We start from the raw sequence: 23,421 nt of genomic DNA on the forward strand, positions 1-23,421 counted from the left end.
CTTAGCATGTAATAAGTGAAAATATGTAGCTTGTCAATTAAGTTGCATGAGTGAGGAGCCTCAAAGAAAAGGTAACTTTATCGTTTGGAGCTTGGGTTTCCAAGCCCGGAAAATCGGAGTCTGTATCTTGGCTGTGGCATTTCCTAGCTGTGTGATCTTGGATGGCGATTTCGCCATTCTTATTTTCATCTCTATAATGGGGAAAATCATTCCTCCTTTCATTCCTGGCAGTGAGGAATAAAAGAGATTATGCCTGTAACAGATATAGCAGAGCATCTGGCAGCGGCCATGCTCTGGTGGTGTGTGCATGGGAACCGAGGCGAGGTAGTGGCCTCTAACGCGGGGAGACTCACTTCCTCCAACAGGCTGGGCTTCCGGACCTTTCCCCGACCTTTATGTGTTTCCCAGCTTCTTAAGAAGAATGAAATTTCACTTTTTCTCAGTGATATTTCTGAAGCAGTTGAAATAGGATGAGGCCAACGAAGGAAGGAAAATACTCGTCTTCCACACCTTGGGAACACCTGCTTCCTGGAGTCCCACCGTCCTGAACCCAGAGCTCCAGCTGGTGCCACTTACCCAGCAACCCCAAGGCCAGGCCCCCCAGAGCAGTTCCCATGGCTCGTCCTCTCTCATAGTCGTCAGTGTAGACACTGGCCAGCATTCCAAGACCTGCGCAGAGAGTGACAGATGCAGCTGGCTCCCCGGGGGGCTTCTATCCGCCTCTCAGAGCCCTTGGTCCCACCCTGTTATCTCTTCAGTGACAATCTTAGCTAGAGTTTCAGTTTGAGGGGTTTTACAAAACTTAACCCATAGTATTTTTCAAGTACTGCCCTCCCTATTCCCCCAAGCCCGCACATTGTCCACTCCTGTTCAGAATATTGTTGAAAGTGCAAGGCCTCCGGGAAGGATAACATACAAAATCCATTGTCTGATTGTACCATGTTTCATAGCATTTTCTCATCTCCTAGCATGTTTCCCTAAATGAGGGGTTACAGAGCAGGTCAGGGAAAGGAAAACCTAGTCACACAGAGACCATTCTATTTAACGGGGTGCCCAGGGAACAGCAGGAAAGCACTGGGGACCTGGAAGAGAGTGTGGGCTCGTGCTGTACGGCAGCTGGACTCTCAGGCCTTCATAGTCATGGGTAAAATGGCATAAAATACCAACTTCATAGGATTGCATTAGATATTGTATTCACCAGTACTTTGAAAACTGTGCTGGTATTACCGGTAGTATTAACATGATTATTCCTATAAAGTACTAAGAGGGGGACAGACAAAGGACCATTGAGTGGCACTAAATAAAAGCCTGCCCTTCTTCTTGGTTTCACTGGAGGCTTGTTCTGACCTGAGCTAGCTGCATCTGAATATTAGCAGAGGAAGTTATGTCAGGCTCAGACATCTATGGACCCTGTTAGAAACTCTATAATTCCTTTTTTTTTTTTTTTTTGAGTTCGGGTCTAGCTCTGTCACCCAGGCTGAAGTGCAGAGGCACAATGATGGCTCACTGCAGCCTTGACCACCCAGGCTCAAACCATCCTCCCACTTTAGCCTCCCAAGTAGCTGGGACCACAGGTGCACACCAACATGCCTGGCTAACTTATTCCCCCCCCGCCGCTTTTTTTTTTAATAGAGATAGGGCTCTCACTACGTTGCCCAGGTTGCCCAGGTTGGTCTCAAACTCCTAGAATCAAGCTATCCTCCTGCCTCGGCCTCCCAAAGTGCAGGGGTTACAGGTGTGAGCCACTGTGCCCAGCCCAATTCCCTTATTTCTGAATCACAATTTCTACCTATCCAGGTAACATTTTCCTTAATTTCTCCATATATATATAAGATCTGAGGTAGTAAGAGATGTGTGTGTGTGCATGCCTGCATGTGTGTGTGCATGATGAGTTGCCAGTATTACCTGCAACAGATGAAAATGAAGATCCAATGCCTTGAAGGGTTCGGGCCACAAAGAGTAGAGTATAGGTCCCCGAAAAAGCAAACACTAGGCAGAGAGAATAGCAAGATAACTGCAGTTAGCAAATTGCTTTTGCTTCCCCAGCCACCAGAGAACATGCCTGTGATACTGCAGATATGAGTCATGATGCATATGTTTTTAATAAAGCATGATGACTGTTCCCTGTTTTTTGAGTTGTCTTTTCAATCTCCCACTCCTCAGTTTTGCTTTTTAAATGGCAAGAAAACTGAGAAACCATAGAAGTATAAACCAAGTCACCACACAGCAGATGGAAGGCTGAGTCTCTACATCTCTTGCCAAGAACCCAACATTCTGTCCACTGAAATGAGGGATGTCCATGAAGCTCAGTGTCCTAGGCTGGAAACTGGTTCTTAGATCATACTCCTGGATCCTCCATGTGCAACACCCAGATCTGGTCTTTACCGTTGCTTGGTCCCACAGGATCATGTGGAGTACAGTGACAGTAAGTAGGTGCTTTGAGAATTATAGGAATCGGGTAGAAAATAATATCTTGTGATACAGTCAGATCTTTTTTATATCTTATATTAAACGATCTTTTAACCAGACAAAATCAGCATGTATTAAATTATACTGAATGCGCAGCTCTGCTAGACTCTGTAGAAAAGGCAAAATAAAAATAACATCTAGTTATTGCCCTTGAAGAGAGTCAGTCTGTTGAAGATGGACACCCATGAAACTGAGAACCAACAGGAATATGTCATCCAAAACAGTAAAAGAAATATGGCTCTGTACTGCCAGATTCCCAGGCAGTCAGACCTAATGGTTATCTCCCTTGTTCCCTGAACATCTCCGTTATACTGTTCTTTCTTCAAGGTGCCAAGATCTCATATTGTTCAAACACACATGCTTTACGAAAAATTTGCGCAGTTAACGCAATCCTCACAGGGTTCTGAGTCGACATACATCCTCAGTTTACGAAGATGATGGGATTAAGAGATTAAAGTAAAGACAGGCATAGGAAATTATAAGAGTATTGATAATTGGGGAAGTGATAAATGTCCATGAAATCTTCACAATTTTATGTTCAGAGATTGCAGTAAAGACAGGTGTAAGAAATTATAAAAATATTAATTTGGGGAACTAATAAATGTCCATGAAATTTTCATGATTTATGTTCTTCTGTGACGGCTTCAGCAGGTCCTTCCATTCAGGGTCCCTGACTTCCCGCAACACAAAACTAAATCAGAGGGTGCTGGTGGTCAGGGTAGTTAAGTCCAGACATGTCTCACCTCCAATTCCAGAATAATGTCTCCTAGGGTAAGAATAATCTCCTCGAAGTGTCTGAATCAGAAGAATTGTAATCCCTTTGCCCATTCATTACAGATGTCTTTGGTTGTGTTTTTAATCTTCTCCCATTACTTCCCGGCAGACATGATCACACTGAACTTCTCCTTGTCTCCCAAAGATGCACATTCTTGGTCTCTCCTTTCCTGGCCATCAGCATCTTTTCTCAGACTTTGTTATTTCCAATCTTTTCTGTCTACTCTTCCAACGTCCTTTGAGAATAGAGTGACCCATTCATCTTGGTCTGCCCAGAACTTCCTTGTTTTTAAAACTGAAACTCAAAATACCCCCACAAAAACAGAAAGTCTTACATCCTGGGAAGCCCCTCACTACAGCGTGGATATGGGTTGTTTGTCCCCACCAAATCTCATGTTGAAATTTGATCCCCAGTGTTGGAGATGGGGCCCAGTGGAAGGTGTTTGGGTTATGGGGACGGATCCCTCATGAATAGTTTAATGTCCTTCCTTAGGTGGTGAGTGAGTTCTCACTCTACAGTTCTCTCAAGAGCTGGTGGTTATAAAAAGGCTGGCACCTCCCTCTCCTCTCTCTTGCTTCCTCTCTCATCTTTGCACAGCCAGCTCCCCTTCACCTTCCACCATGAGTGGAAGCTTCCTGAAGCCTGCACCAGAAGGCCACCAGAAGCATGGTGTCATGCTTCTTGTAGAGCCTGCAGAACCATGAGCCAACAAATCTCTTTCTAATATAAATGACCCAGCCTCGGGTATTCCTTTATAGCAATGCTAAGTGGACTAAGACACCCATCAATTCTAGGCAAACCAGGAGAGTTGGTCATTCTATTTAGGAAGACCAAAGCAATTATTTTTTTCACTTTGGACCCTTTACATGGGCCACTATTTCACTCTTGATTACATTAAGCATGGCTCCTAGTTAGGGGGTAGAGGGGTTAAGGGTAGTAATGGGCATCAACAATCTCTTTTAAGTATTTTTTAGAACATTGGACAAGGATACCCTAAACATCAAATATACTTTCTTTTGGTTAGAATTAGGCCAACTCCATATAGCAACACAGCTATCCTATGGAAATAACAATTATTTAACATATATAGTTTGGTATTAGTTAAACAATAATTATTTAACACATACAGTTTACTTTAAAAGTAAAGCTTTTAACACATGAGTTCTTGGCAGAGAATCAGGCAAGGATATCATGCTAAAACGTCTCAGATCCACTAGCACACTGCATTCTCTTACTTCTCAGTGTGTGTCTCATGTCTCCCCAGGCAACCATCATATCCACTTCTGATACCTGGAATCATGTCTTTTCATTCTTTATGTGACTATGGCCATCTGGGCATTATACATGCACTGCATAAAGTTGTGTGGAATAAATCTTAAGCTTCATTTGATGAAATAGGGCATCTGGCATCTTATTATTTTTAAATTTGCTGTCTAACGTAGGCTGAACTTCTAGAAGTTCCATGAACAGTGCAAATTTGAATTTCTTCATTTTCTTCAAGTCGGCTAAAATCACAAAGAAGATGTAGTTCTCAGAGAGAACCTCACATCTCAAGTTCTTGCACTTTGCTGCCTTCCAGCCCAGAATGCAACAAATTCTTGTTAAATATTGGGTTGATAGGAATCAAGTCCTGTGCTGGGAAAGAAGAAAAATTGAGGAAGAGAAAGAGAGAAAGTAGACAGGAAACAGAAAGGTACAAGAAAAATGCGAGGGAGAAGGAGGTGTGTTGGTGGAGAGCAGAGGATCAGCAGGGCGATCGGGAACCAAGGCTGGATCCACAGGCTGCCTTCCCCTGCTTTAACCTGCAAACACTAACCCCTTTTCATTCCTTCTTCCTTTACTTCTCAGCATCAATTTCCAGACTTATTTTTCTCATGTACTGTGTTTATCCCATCTCCATTTTATTAGAAACATTTAGCTGATCCTGGATAGACTATTTATCTTTCTCTTTCTTGTTTCTTTAGCAAATTTACTTTTCTAAGCTTAACCTTTAAAGTCCTTTACTGAAAAGCAGTAGGCTTTTTGGAATTTTCCAGATGTTACTGTCCAATTTCCAATTTTTTTGTGAGTTGCCCTTTACCATGGCATATCAAAATAACATCATTGCTTCTCGTAGATGGAAAGTTTGTATAAAACTTGCTCAAGGGATTACTGATGCATACATAACACACACACACACACACACACACACACACACACACACACACCATAGCATACATACTCAAACAGCTTTCATTATGTCCAGCTGAAGTAAATAAAATATCTGTTCTTCTACAGCAGAGTAGACCAATTCCAACTAGACTGAATTGTCACTACTGTTGTAGTCCACATACCAAAAACAGCAGAGCTTTTAAATCAATACTCCAGTCTGCTTAGTCAGATGCCTAATTACTTTCTAGGTTACCCTGCTATCTACACCGCATTCACTTGATAAAATCAAAGGTAATCAGTGAAGGGAAGGAAAGAGGAAGCAAGTTACTTACTAACTGTGGAGAGAAACATGATAACAAAGCCAGCAAACATGGGGATATGATATCCAATCCTAAAAGGGAATTGAAAAAAAAAAAGATACAATTCCAACAGGCACTCATACACTTGGACTACATTATTAAATGTAAGTGGGAGCGGAAATGCAGCTATTTGGGTGTACAGTAAAACATGCCTCTGAATGTAGTGTGGAGATGAAATAGGGCATGTGGATGAGTATGAGCAAATAAACAAACATGAAAATATGACCATAGATCAGGGCCCAAATTCTCATTTCCAGAAAGGATAGCCTAGATAGAGTGTATATCTCTTGAAAATATCAGAATAATCCTAAATACAACTCCTGGGAAGCCAGTGCTCTAGATTACAACAGGACTGTCCCATTCATACCCTTTTCCCATGCAAGCCATGCTTTCCCATGCAAGCCCAGGTCACTGATACAACATCACAGCACGCTGATGTTCATGGTTCTCTTCTCAGTACTCAATACTCAATATATCACTAAGAAAATCTGATTCCATGACATTTCATCAGTAACATGTTTTTCTTGGTGTAACAAGCTTTCCAAATAGCTGACTCCCCTGGGGAACCAGACAAGTGAGTATTTCTTCTTTTTCCCTTCCAACCCCCTTTCTATACTTTTCTAGTCCTCCTACTCCTGTGTACCCTGCGGGGCACTGCACCCAGTGTGATACCTGTTGGTGAGAGGGCCCACAAATGGGTTGACCAGAAGTTGCATCACAGCCTTTGAAGCAAACAGAACCCCGACCCACGTATTCTCTTCCTCCAAGAATTCTGTGCCTTGCAAGCAGTTGTTTTTACGAGCTGAGATGGCTTCAGTGGCTGGAGGTGGGATGGTGCTGGCAGTGCCATTCATCCATGCTATTCCACTAGGCATGCTTTCTTCAACAGCCATGGTGTTGTTGTCAAAGAAGGAGAAGATGGTGGAAAAGGCAGGAGAGGCGAGGGCATGTGGGGAACTTCCGGCATGGCCGAGGTGCAGAGAAGAGTTGACTTCTTTGAACTCCATGTCTAATAGGAAGGTGGGCACAATTGGCACTGAAAGTCAAAAAGGACAAGTGATGGGGGCTAAGGACAGATGTCATCTTACCACTGAAACTCAAGGGGCTAAGGACAGATGTTAATTCTACTGAAAGCCAAGGAGGACAGGTGATGGGGGCTAAGGACAGATGTCAACTTACCACTACTAAGATCAGGGGCACTATGATGAGGTTCAGCCTTATGCCCAAGGCTGGCGTCTGGATTGGCATGGTTTAAAACCTACTAAAAGACTGTGCCTGCCCAAGTTATCCTATTAGTTAAAGTAGCTAAATTCTGACCTTATACAGTTAGTCCTCATTGTTCATGGTTTCCACATGGCTAACTCTCCTACTCACTTAGATTGACATGTAACCCCCCAAACCAACACACACTGAACTACCACGACATTTCACAGACATGTCCAGCTCTCACACAGACCTGGCCAGAGGAGGGGATGGGAGGAGGCAGGGCAGGGTGGCCAGAGGAGCCTCAGCTCTGGGACCCCTGGGCAGGGCTTGAATCCCAACTCTGGCACCTGTTAGTGGAGAGGCCTTGGGCAAGTCACTTAACACTTCTGAACTTCTTTTTCTCTTTTATAAAGAAAGTAGGATTTACCACGATGTTTAAGATTTAAGATTATAATTGTGTGTGTGTGTGTGTGTGTGTGTGTGTGTGTGTTTCCCCTGGGAGCAATGATTCAGTATTCACTAATTCAGTGTTTGTAGCGACTTTATAGAGCATAACTATAACTACAGAACTATGAATAATGAGAAGTGATTGTATCGGATTAACAACATGTCTCGGAAACATCCTTATTTAAAAACATATGTTTTACCCAAGAGGAGAAACCTGTTAGTGCCCATTTATGCACGGGTATAACTTAATGTAATGATTAGGAGAGTATCAACTAAAAAAAGCAGAATTCTGAGGGAAAGAACCACATAGAAGGCAAGGTCTTGATAAGAAATCGGATATCCAAATAAAATATGCTGTTTTTATAGAGCAGAGGCCAGAAAGGCACCGCTGTGAGAAGATCTCGCTGCCTCAGAGGCACTTGGAGTCATTGGCACCTTGGGAAGACAATTTGGGGAGGAAGAAAAGCACAGCCAGTTGTGGCTCCGGGCCATCCTCTTCTCCAGACAGACCCTCTCTGGACCTCCTGCTCTTTGAACCTCCTGAGTCTTTTAGCTGTGTTTGACAAGTGTCAGACTGCATTTTCTGCAGGGCTTTTTTTCCAGTCCCCAACAACCTCTGTGTGTTTTTTTTTTTTTTTTTTTGAGCATAAAAAGGGACATTCTCCGAAGGATTCACTGTTGAACTCAAGCAGGGTGTATGCTGCCTGCTGGGGCCCACAGCAAATTAACCCTCAGCACAACACCCCCAAACGTACCCACCACAGTAAACAGCATGTTGTCCAGGAACAGAGCGACGAAAACCACCACCAGCACCAGCTGCCGGGACGCTCTCCCCTCCTTCAGCAACCGCTGGGGAGCATCCAGAACAGTCCGGAGCATGGCGAGGGCCGGACTGGGACAGTCTTCCCCTGCAGGCTCTTAGGGAAGGTCCTGTGACAGCTACAGCTCTCCTGCAGCCTTTATGGAAGAGGGGAGGGAGTCTGCCCAGATGAATAAAACTCACTATTAAAACGAAAAGTGCAAAGAGTTGCTAGTAGGACGATATTTGGAGACATCTCAATGTCTGTATCACTGTTCACTTCTTATACGTCTCAATAACTCTACCTGGTTCCCAGAATGCCTTCCTGGTAAGTATTGCTTACTAGCTATTTATGTCTGGATTTATATCTAGCCATTAATTTCCCTTGAATTTAATGGCTAGATATAAATCCAGATAAAAATAGATGTTCTACAGATCGCTTAACCCTGTGTTTTTCAAACATACGACATTTATTTGCCTATCACCTTGATGGTTTATGTCATATCTGAGGACTACCTGTACTATCATTTACTTCATCTTTTTCCTCTAGATCCACTCTTTGAAAATATTGAGATACTGCCAGGTATGGTGGGATGTGCCTGGAGTCTCAGTTACTTGAGAGGCTGAGGTGGGAGGATATCTTGAGCCCAGGAGTTTGAGTTCAGCCTGGACAACATAGCAAGACCCCTAACTCTCAAAAAAATTTTAAAACCAACAGAGATGTTGATATCATGTTTCAAAAGTTATTTTATGTGGCATGCAAAAAAAGTATGGCCTCTGTTCTAGGTGCTACCCCAAAATATTTCATGTGGCACAGTGTCACTTGGGCTGCCCACCGAGAAACACTGGTGTAGACCAACCTTCATCTCATAGACAAGAAACCTGAGCCTCTGGAGGTTAGGAGATTTGTTTGGGGTTGCACAATTAGTGCCAAACTGGGATGAAACCCCAAGCTTTTCAACTTGCAGGTTTATCCTCTACCATGTTCCCTTGCTCTGTGGTTCCAGAAGCACGCTCATTCTTTTATTTGAGCTACAAACTCCTGATCAGAAAGATGCCTTCGTCTGTGAAAATAAAATATTGACTTTGATGATTAGTTCGCCATTTAGGATTTCATATCATTAGTCAGCATTAAGTCACAGTACCTTGTCAAACTTCAAGTAATAACAGTGTCTGGAGAGAATTTCATTTTCTTTGATGTGGCTTCTGTTGTGGTATTGACAATACCAGTCATTTAAATTTTAAAATAGATTACCGTCATGAAATCTATCGGGCCCTAAAAACTGTATACTCTTTGACTTAGTAATTCTACTTCAAGGAACCCATCCTAAAAAAAAGATCAGAGATGCAGCGAAAGACTTATACTCAAAAAGATCAATTGCAGAATTATTTTTCTTAGTGAAAAAAGTCAAACATGTTAATGGTGGATTATTAAGCAGCTCTTAAAAATTATATTTTCAAATAATTTTAATGACGTAGGAAATACTATTACTATAATGTTAAGTAAAAAGGGGAAATTGTCTAAATATAAATATATGGGCACATTTTTGAGAGACTAGAGAGATACTCAAATGCCAGTTATTTATAATCAATGACTTCGGTTATCTTCTGTATATTTCTAAATATTCAATAATGAGCTACTTTTGTAATTAAAGAAGTAAATGATTTTAAATGATTATCACTGAAATTCAGTAGTCAGCCTCAGGTGTTGGGAGTATCCCAAGCACTGAGCTACTGTGTTCTAAGCCCAGGGCTGGAAGAACCCTCTCACTACTACAGATTAATGTGACCAAGGTCCTAAGTGAACCAAATTCTCAGTTAAGTTTTAACTAGTAAATGCATGCAATTACTTACGATCCTTCATTTCTCTGTATAAATGAGGTATTTCTGAATACAAATTGACTTAGGATATGCATGGATAAGAATAAAAGACGAGCCATGGAAAATTAAAAAGCATAGCGAATGAAGTAAGTACTACAAAGAGAGAGAAAAACACACACCAAAATCTTAAAACAAAAACAAACAAAACCAGGAATTTGCCAACAAATCAATAGTAAACTTTACTGAACAGTCAAAATCCTCTGAGAGAGACACGAATCGCAAGGAAAGATTAAATTTGTCCGGAGAGAGACAAAATCTTACCTTGGAGCCCATCTTGGTGTGAGGCACTCAGTGAGGTATTGGCAGCTGTTTGCAAGACAGCCGGGATACTGTTCTCTCAATGTGGATGTGCTGATGGATTTATTGCCTCCTGTTATCTGAGGATGCTGTGTATGTGTGCGTGTGTGTGCCTTTGTCCACAAAGATTTAATTGCAACCTCCAACAGGGTTCATTCAGACCCTTAGCTCCCTGCGTCAAAGGCAGGAAGGCAGGGCTGGAGAGGATAGAGAGGGCAGATATTATCCTAAGCAAAGAGGCACTGGACTGCACTGTTTTGCCTCTGTGCTTATCTATCATCGAACTCTTTAACTCTTGCCTGGGTCTGAATACAAACTGGAAGCCAAGATGGAACCAGCATGCAGTTCCTGTTCCTTGCTGCTTGGTCAAAGAGGCTCCATGTACCCCAATTAGCTTCCTGGAAAGAAACAATGCACGTTGTTCTCAAGCCGTAAAAACCCAACATCTATGGCCTCTGTAAAGGCTTAGATTGTGCACTGTGTCTTCACATCTCAGTACTGGCTCAGTGCCTGATACATGGTAGCATCCAATAAATATTTCTTGCATGGATGACTGGATGGTTAACTACAGCAGAAAGTGCAGCTCATTGTGGGATCTTGAGAGGCTCTAATGATCTATATTATTCTGACATTAAATCATTGGTGGCTCAAAGAACACAAACAATTTACGAAAAAGCAAATACACTCCATGAGCAAGGGCAGTGCAGAGGTTTCCTATTTGTGGAACTGGTTGGCCCCTCCTAATTGTGGGAATTAACTAGGGGACTTTGGATTTAACACTAAAAAAAAGGAAAGAGTTTTTTAATTTTATTATTTTTATTTTTGAGACAGAGTCTCGCTCTATCACCCAGGCTGGAGTGCAGTGGCATGATCTTGACTCACTGCAACCTCCACCACCTGGATTCAAGCAATCTTCTAATCTTAGCCTCCTGAGTAGCTGGGATTACAGGTGCATGCCACCATGCTCAGCTAATTTTTGTATTTTTAGTAGACACAGGGTTTCACCATGTTGCCAGGCTGGTCTTGAACTCTTGAACTCAAGCGATCCTCCTGCCTTGGCCTGTCAAAGTGCTGGAATTACAGACATGAGCCACAGCGCCCGGCCTAGATGGAAAGAGTTTTAAAATGTAAACCTAGAGAGAGAAATAGGGATAGGAAACAAAGACATCAGCAGAGTGTATTCATTGCTATAGTTTGCTGCTGTAACAAATTACTACAAACTGGTGGCTTAAAACAACACGTATTTAGTATCTTGCAGTTCTGGAGGTCAGAAGTCCAAAATACATCATACTGGGTTAAAATGAAGGTGTCGGCAGGGCTGCACTTCTTCTGGAGATTCTGGGGGAGGGTTGTTTCCTTGCCTTTTCCAGCTTCCAGAGGCCTCCTGCCTTTCTTGGCTCCTGGCCACTTTTACCCTCAAAGCTAATAGCAATGCATTTTCAACTCTCCCTCTGACTCTGAGCCTTCTGCCTCCCTCTTTCACTTGTAAGGACTCACGGGATGACCCTGGGCCCACCCAGATATTCCAAGATCACCTCCCCATCTCAAGATCCTTAATCATATCTGCAAAGTCCCTTTTACCATGTAAGGCAACATACTCACAGGTTCCAGGATTAGGAGGTGGACATCTCTGGGGTGCCACTGTCTACTCTCTACCAGGAGCATGGTACACTGCCCCCCATTTACATGCAGGGCCTGTGGCCTGAGCCTCTAGGGAATGAGAGGGTTAGGGCCAAAAGATGGAGGAGCTGTATTAATAAAGATATTTGCAAGACTCTGGGCATAAGGCAGCATCCTTTTTGGAGCCCAGGTGACAATTCTGCCACCATGCCCTCCACCCTAAGTGCAGTGTTAGAACTCTGAGGGTTGACAGCCTCCAGCATAGTATAGCTGTGTCCAATAGAGGGCGCTAGAGGCAGAGGGCTTGGGTAGAGCAGCCTCACAGGGATGTTCCGAGACACCACCTAACTGGGGATGACGCCCCAAAATTGGGAAATCATGATTTTGGGAAACTGAGGGCCTGGGAAAGCAGGTATACACTAAGAATCATCATATGTTGGGCAATGATAAGAATAACAGCAACAATTACAGTAGCTATCATTTATAGATTACCTGCTATTTGGGCATGTTTCTAATACATACTCATATATTATATGGATAATACATATTAGTTCAAATAGATACATGTTTTCAGTTTACTGTAACCATGCTAGTATTCACGTGCTGGCCAAGTCTGGGGTCTCCTCACAAATGCCCATCACTATTAATAATCAAATTTTTGTCCATTAAAAATGAATGAGCACTTATCTTCCTCCCTTTAATCATAGAATGTAAAAAAAAAAAAAAAAGCTGTGAGTACAGTGGAATGGGAATTCACATACACTGTTAGTAGCTAGGCAAATACCATTCTTTTAGAAAGTAATGCAACTTTCTATCTTTTGTCTTTTAAGTTATAAAATGCATGTTGCTTTTGACCCAGTAATTTCACTTCTTAGCAATCTATCTAAAAAGGTATGCTAAAATATGGGGGAAGGGAGGGAAATCATAGGTACAAAATTTTTATCATAGGATTTAGAGAAAAACTAGAAACATCTCAAATGTCCAACTGCAGAAATTATTTAAGTGCATGAGCTTGAAGGACTGTCATGTTGCCCTTAAAACAGATTTAAAAAAAGGTTATAATGCAGACTATATATCAAGCTGGAAAAAATTTTATATAGAAAAATAAATATATAATTTAAATTTATAGATTACATATATAACATGTAATTTATATTCTATAATATGTTATACATAATATGTGTAATTTATATTATATGTATATACACACAGATATTATGACAGAAAGTAAAAAGGTAGAATATAAAACTTTATGTAGATTGGGGCTGGGCATGGTGGCTCATGCCTGTAATCTCACCACTTTGGGAGGCTGAGGCAGGTAGATTACTTGAGGTCAGGAGTTCAAGACCAGCCTGGCCAACATGACAAAACCTTGACTCTATTAAAAATACAAAAGTTAGCCAGGCTTGGTGGTGCACACCTGTAGTCCCAACTACTTGAGGGGCTGAGGCACAAGAATTACTTGAACCTGGGAGGCAGAGGTTGCAGTAAGCCGAGATCGCTCCACTGCACTCCAGCCTGGGCGATAGAGTGAGACTCTGTCTCAAAAAAAAAAAAAAAAAAAAAAAAAACAAACAACCTTTATGTAAATTCACAGTAGCATTATGCACAATAGCTAAAAGGTGAAAGCAACCCACATGTCCCTCAATGGATGAATAAAGGAAATTATGACCCATGCTATAACATGGATGAATATTGAGGACATTATGCTAAGTGAAATAAACCAGTCACCACAGGACAAATACTATGTAATTCCATTTATATGACGTAAGTATAACAGTCAATTTCATAGAAATAGAAAATATGATGGTGGCTTCCAGCATCTGAGGGAAGAGGGAAATGGGAAGTGATTGTTTAATGGGTGTAGAGTTTCAGTTTTGCAAGATGAAAACTTCTGGAGATTGGTCAGTTGCACAATAATGTGGGTATACTTAACACGAGTGAACCATACACTTAAAAATGGTTAAAATGGTAGATTTTATGTCATGTATATTTTTCCACAATTAAAAACATAAAAACAATACTTTATTTACATTGTGATTATATAAGTGGTTAGGCCCAATGGCAAAATTATGGAAGATTTTTAATTTATTATTTAAATAATAGTGAACAAAACTTAAAAATGAAGCATGGCCAGTAAAAAGTAACAGCTCAGTCTATACTGGTGGACTCTGAATCCTTGCAAAGAAATAATAATTTCTAGCCAGAGCATCCTGCTGAGAACTCTCTGAGACTGAAATTGAAGTTGAGGCTCTTTGATAGTGGCTCTGTTATCTTTCTAGTTAAAGTGGTTGGCATACAACATCCTCAGACAGACAGCTTTTTCTCTGGGCCAAATAATATCTATAACCCAATTACATGTACCCTGGGCTGTGGCTGACATGGCCTGGCAGAAGAGACAGTCCTGTGACTCAGAGCTGGAGGGTGCTTTTGTTTCTCATTGCTTCCTGTTTCCTGTGCTGTTCAAATATTTAACAATCAGTTCCAACTTCTTCCATTCAGCATATGTCATTATCCCAGCCTCAGATTGGAGGCTGACTTTGGTTCAGAAGTCACAGACTTCTGAAAACAAAGCCAAAGAGGAGTCAGTGCTGATACTTTACGGCCATGATCTGCAGGGCCCTGTGGACCCTGTAGGAGTGGACATGTGTCCATAAAAATAGGGAACTGCATGTCTGTAAACCAAGGGAAGTGCTGGTTTCAGATCCAAGGGAATAGGAGGCTCTAAAAAAGTAAAATTGACATCAGCTGGAACCCCATTGAACAGTTCTATCGTAGGGACAGCGGTAGCAAACACAGCAATAAATAAGTGATAGGAAAATTCAGGCCCTACCCCCAACCCACCACCAAAACTGGCATCCCTTCACAACATCAAAAATATTTGGAAAATAAAACAATAAAAAATAACAATAGAGGCTGGGTGTGGTGGCTGACATCTGTAATCCCAGTGCTTTGGGAGGCCAAAGCAGGAGGACTGCTTGAGCCCAGGAGGTCGAGCCTGCAGTGAGCCATGATCACGCCACTGCACTCCTGGGTGACAGAGCAAGACTCATGTCTCAAAACAACAACAACAACAAAAATCCAATCAGCCAACCAACAAACAAAGGAAAAAAACCAATGCAACCATAAAAAATAACACAAATAAAAAACAAAGTACAATAACTACTTCTATAGCATTTACCTTGTATCAGGTATTAAAAGTAATCCAGAGATGACTTAAAGTATACAAGAGGATGTACATGGGTTATGTGCAAATACCACACCATTTTATATCAGAGACTTGAGCATTCATGGATTTTGGTTTCTGCAGGAGGTCCTGGAACCAATACAGCATGGATACTGAGAGATGATTATATACCATTTCAAAAACCCTCTTTAACTATCCAGGGTCAGCCTGGCCACTTTCCCCGATTGTCAGGGTGCATTAACTCTGCCTAGTTTGACTCAAATCTGCTTTGCATGGAAAATACAGCCACAGTTACATCGACTGGCCAGAACTTCAGCCTCCTTCCCTTTGTTTCATCTTGGAGCTATGCAGGAGATGCTTAAGAAGCAGACTGGCCAGATCCAGAAGCAGAGATATCAAGTTCTATGACACGTGGGAGACGTTGCCCTGGATCATGGTTATCTGTCTCTAGAGCCTAAACTTTAAGGGCAGGGGTTTTATCCTACCCGTCTTGGCATTCCACCCAGCACCAAGCATCTGGCCCAGTAGAGGTGATCAATAACTATTGATGGTTGTTGTCGGTAATGATGAGGAGGAGTCATTCTCACCTCTCTGAGCATCACATAAGACTGGCAAGGTATTGGAAGCTTTGAAGGAGATGTGAACCTCCCAGAGCCCTGGTGCTTCAGGATAGGAATAAGGATATTCCAGCTTTCACTTGCAGTTCAGCTCTCAACCCCACCTGTCCTTGATTGTGTGTGCAGAATTTCACAGGCAGAGCTGATGCGTTTAAAACCCACCACAGATTCTTGAGATCTTAGCCTTGGCAATGGCTCCTTGTTAAGTTTAATTTATATGCAAGATATAGAAAAATGTCTACCATCCCCAAAATCATTGTGGGTGACCAGGGAGTCTGTGGAAATATCCATAATTTCAATGGAGCAGGAAGGGCCAGTGTTAATATCTCTTAGAGACAAATGCCATGCTTTCTACAAATATCTTTTTAGAAATACTAGGACACAGAAAAGAAGCATCTGGATGATCAGTTTCAGTCCTGTGTCTGCCATTCACTTAGCTGTGAGACTTTGGACAAACTACCTGATTGCTTGGTACTTCCATTTGCTGACTTAGAGCATTCTTGTGAAGATTCAAAAAGAATAAATGAACAATAAACACTTAGAAGAGTTCCTGGCACACAGTAGGCACATAATATTTATCCTATGCACTTACTTATCAGAAAAACAGTAAACCACTAACTCTGCTCTCACTGAACTCTTCTTTTTGTTGAGGGAATTTCTAAAAATTAAGTTCCCTAAAATAAATTCCTCTTCTAAACGTAGCATTCACTGTGAACTGCTTCAGAACTCTTATCTCATGCTAACCATGAGAATGCATAAACCTTGCTCAAGACTTATTTCCACCCAACATTGTTCCTCAAAACCAAATCCTTCCCAAGTTATGTCTAACTGAAAAAACCCACCTCCCCTCCCCAGCACCCCTGTGGAGAACCAGCTGACCTAAGCCAATACTCTCTGACCTTTCTCTTATCAGGTAGACAACCCAGCATGCTGTTCCACACTGTTTTGGATGAAAAATCATGTGTGTTAATCTTATCTCTACAATTCAGCCTTTAGCTGCTTTGAAATAATGTATTATATAGTAATGTCGCCTTTGCTTTAAAGATGCAACCCAAGCCCAGAGGCACAGAACTAGTTAGGAGCAAACCTGAGGCTGCTCCTCCAACTCTCAGTCCAATGTACTCACCACTGAGAGCAGAAATATGTCCTACGGTCCTTCTGCGGTTCTGCAGTTTTCAGCATCACGCTGAGTTCATGAGCAGTGCTCACTAGGTATGTACTTGTTGATAGAAAATGTCATTCAAGTACTTTGACTTCTCTGATGAACACATCATAAATAAACCAAGAATTAAGGCCTTTTCTGGCAATGGTCAGATTCAGACTTTGAGACAGTGCTGCCATATTGCTATGACAACTGGTGGAAATGATCCAAATTAGAATATGTCCCCCAAATTTTTCCAGATGCGTCCTATGTTATGAGTCCAGTTGGTCCCCAGGTCATCTTTGACACAGAAAAGAGGCTTCAGGCAGATGCCAGGTCAGATCCTGGGTCTTAGATTTTTATTTCAGAGGATCAGACACCCACAACTGTTTTAGAACTAATTTGGTTTTCCGAAGTTCCCTTAAATGGGGTTAGAATAAACCCTCTACAATTATTCTGCATCAGAAAGGATCTCTCAGACTTACCCAGATTTGTAAATAAGCAACAGAGCCAAAACTAAGTGGCTTCAGAGGCCAGGGAGTAAAAAAGGAACGACTGTCTAGAAAGCTTAGACTGCTGGTATCTCACTTCCAGAACTTAGGAAAATCACTTTACTTCCCTACGATTCAGTTTCCTCATCTGTAAATTAGGGATTTAAGTCTAGCTGAGTGCTAAGATCTATTCTAGGTTTTACAATCATTCTTGTCTTAGAAGTAAAACAATGAATTCTTATCTAACGTTGACTCTATGTCATCTATTACTAACCCCTTTGACCTGATTTCTATCAGGTCTTTCTAATATAGAACTTTTAACTTACCTGATTGCATGCTTGTTTTACCACTAGCGATAAAACCTGCTCCCTGTTAAAGTGAAAATTATACCATTTTAAACAGAAGCACCTTATTATTTCTCTTTGTACTTTTGATTCAAAAGCATAATGAATGTTCATGCCAAAAATGTGACAAATTAAAAAAGAAAGCAAAACATCTCATAACTCAGAGTAGTCACTGTTAATATCAGTATATATTTCTTTACAATATTTTCCAAGTGTATGTGTACACAAATAGATAATACAAATTTTATAGTGTATGCCACTTCATATAGAATTCTCTGTCAGTACTGTGTTATGAAAATTTTCCCAGGCTTCCATCTTAATGTCTGAATAATTTTTCATCAAATCAAAGTATCTGATTCTTTTTTGTTGGAACATTTGGGATGTGAGAAGACTCTCATGATCTGGAAACAAAAGAGGGTCTTTGACAAAGGATACTCGGAGTTTCAAGGACAGGTGTCCCCATTTCAGACAGCCAGGCGACAGGAAAGCAGTACTCAGTAAGAGACTTTCCATCCATCAGCTTCTTCTTGGTCTGTATATTTAAACATTTGCATCACCTTAAGTAGCCATTGTTCTGATCATAGGGCGCCCTCTGCTCTTTCCCTTCTATTGTACAACACATCTGTGACCCCAGTGACAAGGAAAGTAATATGGATATGGAAGAAAACCAGAGATCTCAGTTTTAGGAGGTCAAAGTACAATTTCCAGCCTATACACCTCACTCTGCATCGGATGGTCAGAATTTAAAAACAGCCAACACGGCCAGGTGCGGTGACTCACGTCTGTATTCCCAGCGCTTTGGGAGGCTGAGATGGGTGGATCACCTGAGATCAGCATTTGGAGACCAGCCTGGCCAACAGGGAGAAACCCCATCTCTACTAAAAATACAAAAATTAGCTGGGTATGGTGGTGGGCACCTGTAATCCCAGCTACTAAGGAGACTGAGGCATGAGAATCACTTGAACCCAGGAGGTGGAGGTTGCAGTGAGCCAAGATCATGCCACTGCACTCCAGCCTGGGCAACAGAGCAAGACTCTGACTCAAAAAAAAAAACAAAAAAACAAACAAAAACAAACAAACAAACAAAACCAACAACAAAATATATAATTAATTAGCTTCCTCTCCCATCTTATGCTGAAAATGTTGTATTGATGATTTTATATTGGCATATGCCTTGTTATATAGAAACATATAGGTCTATTTATTTAATCTGTTGTGGTTTGTCTTCATAGTATTTTCCTTGATTAGAATTTTCCAGCAAATAAAGAGAGATACACATTATACAGGAAAAAATCAGTCACTGGCATGAGATTTTCTTACCCCTCTCTTCTCTATTTTTCTTCCCCAATAACGATTTGTAATAAAAGAATAAGAGTTTGCCTTTCTGTCTAAGGTGTTGATTTCTGAAAGCTTCTTTTTAAATTCTTGAGAAGCAGGCATGACACGAAATCTTCCCAACTCACAGGTGGAGATTCAAACACAGAAGGAATTGAGGATTGGCCCAAGGTTACACTCTGCATAAGGAGACAGTCAGCACCGAAACTGCGCTGATGATTCTGAGTCTCATGTTTTGACCACATTCCCTACTCCTGGGGAATTCCTGGGATTTTTGCATTCCTTGGGAGTAAAACAAGGATATGGTTTCAGCAAATAACAGGAGGACAATAGCCAGTATACAATATCCATAGGGTGACTCTTCCTTGGTGGGGGGTGGGGAACCCTCCATATGGAAGAATAAGGTTGGTGGACAACTGTTCATTTTTAAGAAAAAAGCAACACATTTTCATTTATCTAACAGATATTTACTAAGTACTATGTGTAAGTTACCTTGCTAGGTACTTTAGATAGAAGACAAGAAAATGATAAGATACAGTCCCTGCTTAATACAAACTACTCAACTAGTCCAGGAGACATATCATTTCTTTCTTAGAAAAGAGCCTGACACGGCCAGGCATGGTGGCTCACACCTGTAATCCCAGCACTTTGGGAGGCCGAGGTGAGCGGATCGCGAGGTCAGGAGTTCAAGACCAGCCTGGCCAACATGGTGAAACCCCGTCTCTACTAAAAATAAAAAAATTAGCTGGGCAGTGGCAGGCACCTGTAATCCCAGCTACTTGGCAGGCTGAGGCAGGAGAATCGCTTGAGCCCAGGAGGCGCAGGTGGCAGTAGCCGAGATCATGCCATTGTACTCCATCCTGGCTGACAAAAGCAAGAATACGTCAAAAAAAAAAAAAAAAAAAAAAGAGCCTGACACATATTAATTAACACATACTCTATTAATCAATAAATCAAAGCATGTAATAATAATGTTAGCTAAGACATATCTAGCCTTTGCTATTTGCCAAATACTTTGCATTACCTCTTTTAATACAATAATTTTATGAAGATAATATTATTATTCTCATTTTATAAACTAGAAAAGTGAGGCCTAGAGAGAATAAATTTTGTTCAAAGTCATAGAACTAATCAACTCAGGACTTAAACTAAGTCTGTCTGACTTCAGAGTCCATGCCCCAAGCCCCTGATAGAAGAAAAACTTCAGCTGACTTAAATTTAAATGTGTTTAATTGAGCAGTGAACGATTTGCGAATCAGGCAGCCCCCAGAATCACAGCAGATTCGGAGAGACTCCAGGGATGCCTCGTGGTCAGAACAAATTTATAGATAAAAAAGGGAAGTGATGTACAGAAATCAGAAGTGAGGTACAGATAGTGCTAGATTGGTTACAGCTCAGTGTTTGCCTTATTTGAACACAGTTTGAACACTCAGCAGTGTGTATCTGAAGTACCACTGCTGCGATTGGCCAAGACTCAGCTACTGTTACAGGCGCAAACTCCTAAGTTAGGTTTTCAATTTTGTCTACCTATTAAGTTAGGTTGCAGTTCATCCACAAGGACTCAAATATAGAAGTACAGAGTCCTTCTCGGGCCATATTTAGTTTGTTTTAGCACCTCTTACCCTTAATATTGTGCAAGCCCCCCACCTCCAGGTGATACTCTCTCCGTGTGAGTATATGTGACTTTTGGATATTTAATACACATTTCAGAAGAGAAAAAGATTTTTCTCTCCAAATTGCAGCACCAATTATTGACATCAATGCACAGTTTCCTGCTTTTTACCAATGTACAAACATGTTCTACACTATTGCAACTGGTCTATATCTGTGCTAAGCTTTCACTCAATATTATTTTGTATAAATAGTTTCAAATACTTGAATTCCACCAGCTATATATCATATTCATGTCAGTATCTATTAAATATACACTACTGGTGCAGTTTATTATTATGGGAAATTTAGGTTACTATTTCATTTTCACTCTGATGAATAGCATTGCCATAACAAGCTATAAACATTTATTCCTTTGGTTAATAAATACATCATTGAGATCATGGAATCAAATTATTGGATCAAACTGTGTGAACAAGTTTATGATCCCTAACCTATACCAGGTTGCTTTCCAGAAGGCTTGGCCAATTTCCAAAGCCATCAGAAATGAGCTGGTGCAACACTTAGCCCCGAATCCTGCCAACACTTAAAAAAAATCATTTATGGGGTGAGGGGGGAGGGACAGCATTAGGAGATATACTTAATGCTAAATGACAAGTTAATGGGTGCAGCACACCAACATGGCACATGGATACATATGTAACAAACCTGCACATTGTGCACATGTACCCTAAAACTTAAAGTATAATAATAATTAAAAAAAAAGAAAAAAGAATCATTTAGTTTTCTTAATTTAACAGATAAGGTGGAATAGTGATGCTTAGTTTGAATTTCTTCATTACTAGATAAACTAAAACTTTTCTATATTTTCCTAAATGTATTTTTCTATGTATATAACACTTCATTTATCCTTTTCCTTCTTACATATTAAAGGGATAATTTTTTTAAACCCAAGGAAAAGCGTTTATATAATATTGCTGTAAATAATTCTAAGAAACTCTCAATTTCAGTTGACTAACAGTTTTGGGTTACCTGCACTTTGCACAGGTACCATCATAAGATCCAAATAAATTACACAATTTTTAAAAATGTAGTTGTCTGAGAAGTTAGAGACTGTGTCGAGTAATACCAACTATCTGACACAACCATGTGGCAATTTGATTAAACACTTGTGGTTCCATAAATGGCAATACCACTCTCCCAATTTGTCAGTGATGCTTACTTGGTGGTTTTCTTTAAGAGTTTCAGGCTCCTTTGACAATCTGATAGAAATCTGTGGGTTATTTCCACGGAAAATATCCACATGCACACATTTTGCACAAGGTTTCACAGACTTCCAAGGGTGCCAAGTTAATAATCCCTGTTTTACAGCAATCTTGGACTTATTTCTATCGTTTTTTTCATTTGAAATGTTTCTCCCAGCTGCACTGTGCTCCACATCCCCCTTGCCAATCCCCCATTCCATATCTGAGGTTACAGAACGGAAAAGTGGAGGAGAAAGATATAAATGGCCACTTTTTAATGATATCATTATTGCGATGAGTTCTGTGATAGAGCTAAGGCCAGCGTGCTACGTAGGAAAGCCATCATCTGGTTTGAGTCCGTGTTGCTCACCCAGACAATCACAATAGCTTCCTAACTGGTCTCTCCATTTTTCCCTTGCCTTCTTCACCAGTTCATATTTTGCCCAGTAGAACAACATGTCTCTTTAAAGCCTAATCAGATCATATTCCTCCTTCATAAAATTCTACAATCACTCTAAGAATATAATTTGAACTCCTATCTGCATAGCCTCCAAAGCTGTACATGACCTGACCCTGCCCTCTCTCCTGCTGTTCTCTGCTTAGCTGTGTCCTTCCTAGGCCCACTTTCCTTCTTCTGCCTCAGGACCTTTGCACTTGCAAAACTCTCTGCCTGCGCCACACATCTCTTAGAGCTTGCCATGATCTGCTTTCTCTCTCCATTCAGATCTCAGATGACTGAGAAGTGCCTTCCGTGATCACATCATCTAAAATCTTATCTTCATCTTGATCACTCTTTTCTCTTTATCTTGTTTTATTATTTTTCATCATACTTGTCACTACCAGGCACTTTATTCACATGTTTGTTTTCTGACTTTCTCCCTCCAACAGGTATCATGATGACAGAGTCTTTGTTTATTTACAAATATATCTCCAGGACTTAGATCAGCACCCAATACACATGTGCATTTTCTCAACAGATGTTTGTTAAATAAATGTTGGGGTTACCACTCTACTTATACACATTAGACCACAACTAATTTCTATTACCAGAGTAAAAAGTTAAAAAAAGGTTTTTTTTAAAGTAAAAGCCATGAACTACTCCTAAAATAATAACATAAAAATTGTAATAACTAAGTCTGATATTCACATATGAAATTTACCTACCATTGTGAAAAATTGGTATGAGAAGACTAGATTTGTAATTTTTATAAAAAAAGTTGTGATGCATTGTATTTGAAAAAATCAGTACAAACACATGTTAAAGGAGTGAAACTACATAGAAAGGTTATTAAATTAAAAATAAAATTTCTCCTACCGTTCACATATTAATTTACTTTACATGGCATTTTGCAATTGCGTTTTTATTTTAAACCTAATACTGTGTCTTGGACTTTTTAAAAAAAAAAAAAAACTCAACACTTGAGGCTCCACTGAATTCTTTTCAAAA

At 40.7% G+C, this 23,421-nt stretch overlaps 1 protein-coding gene across 4 annotated transcripts in view; it reads right to left on the reverse strand.

Annotated features, from left to right (window-relative positions):
* SLC18A1 (solute carrier family 18 member A1) overlaps positions 1–10,422 on the reverse strand; it is a 38,287-nt gene extending 27,865 nt beyond the window's left edge. For 3 of the 4 annotated variants that reach the window (XM_055296289.2, XM_055296290.2, XM_055296287.2), the window contains exons 1-7: positions 10,349–10,422; positions 9,067–9,270; positions 8,163–8,409; positions 6,427–6,790; positions 5,728–5,786; positions 1,906–1,989; positions 577–669 (exon numbers count right to left, since the gene is read on the reverse strand). In XM_055296289.2, the coding sequence (XP_055152264.2) occupies positions 577–669; positions 1,906–1,989; positions 5,728–5,786; positions 6,427–6,790; positions 8,163–8,286 (724 nt within the window). In that variant the 5' untranslated portion in view covers positions 8,287–8,409; positions 9,067–9,270; positions 10,349–10,422. The remainder of the gene's footprint in view (positions 1–576; positions 670–1,905; positions 1,990–5,727; positions 5,787–6,426; positions 6,791–8,162; positions 8,410–9,066; positions 9,271–10,348) is intronic. The other variant, XM_055296286.2, reaches the window with a different exon arrangement.
* Between the last annotated feature and the right edge of the window lie 12,999 nt (positions 10,423–23,421).

The sequence above is a fragment of the Symphalangus syndactylus genome, chromosome 10, assembly GCF_028878055.3.
Source record: "Symphalangus syndactylus isolate Jambi chromosome 10, NHGRI_mSymSyn1-v2.1_pri, whole genome shotgun sequence".
In the NCBI taxonomy this organism is placed as follows: domain Eukaryota; kingdom Metazoa; phylum Chordata; class Mammalia; order Primates; family Hylobatidae; genus Symphalangus; species Symphalangus syndactylus.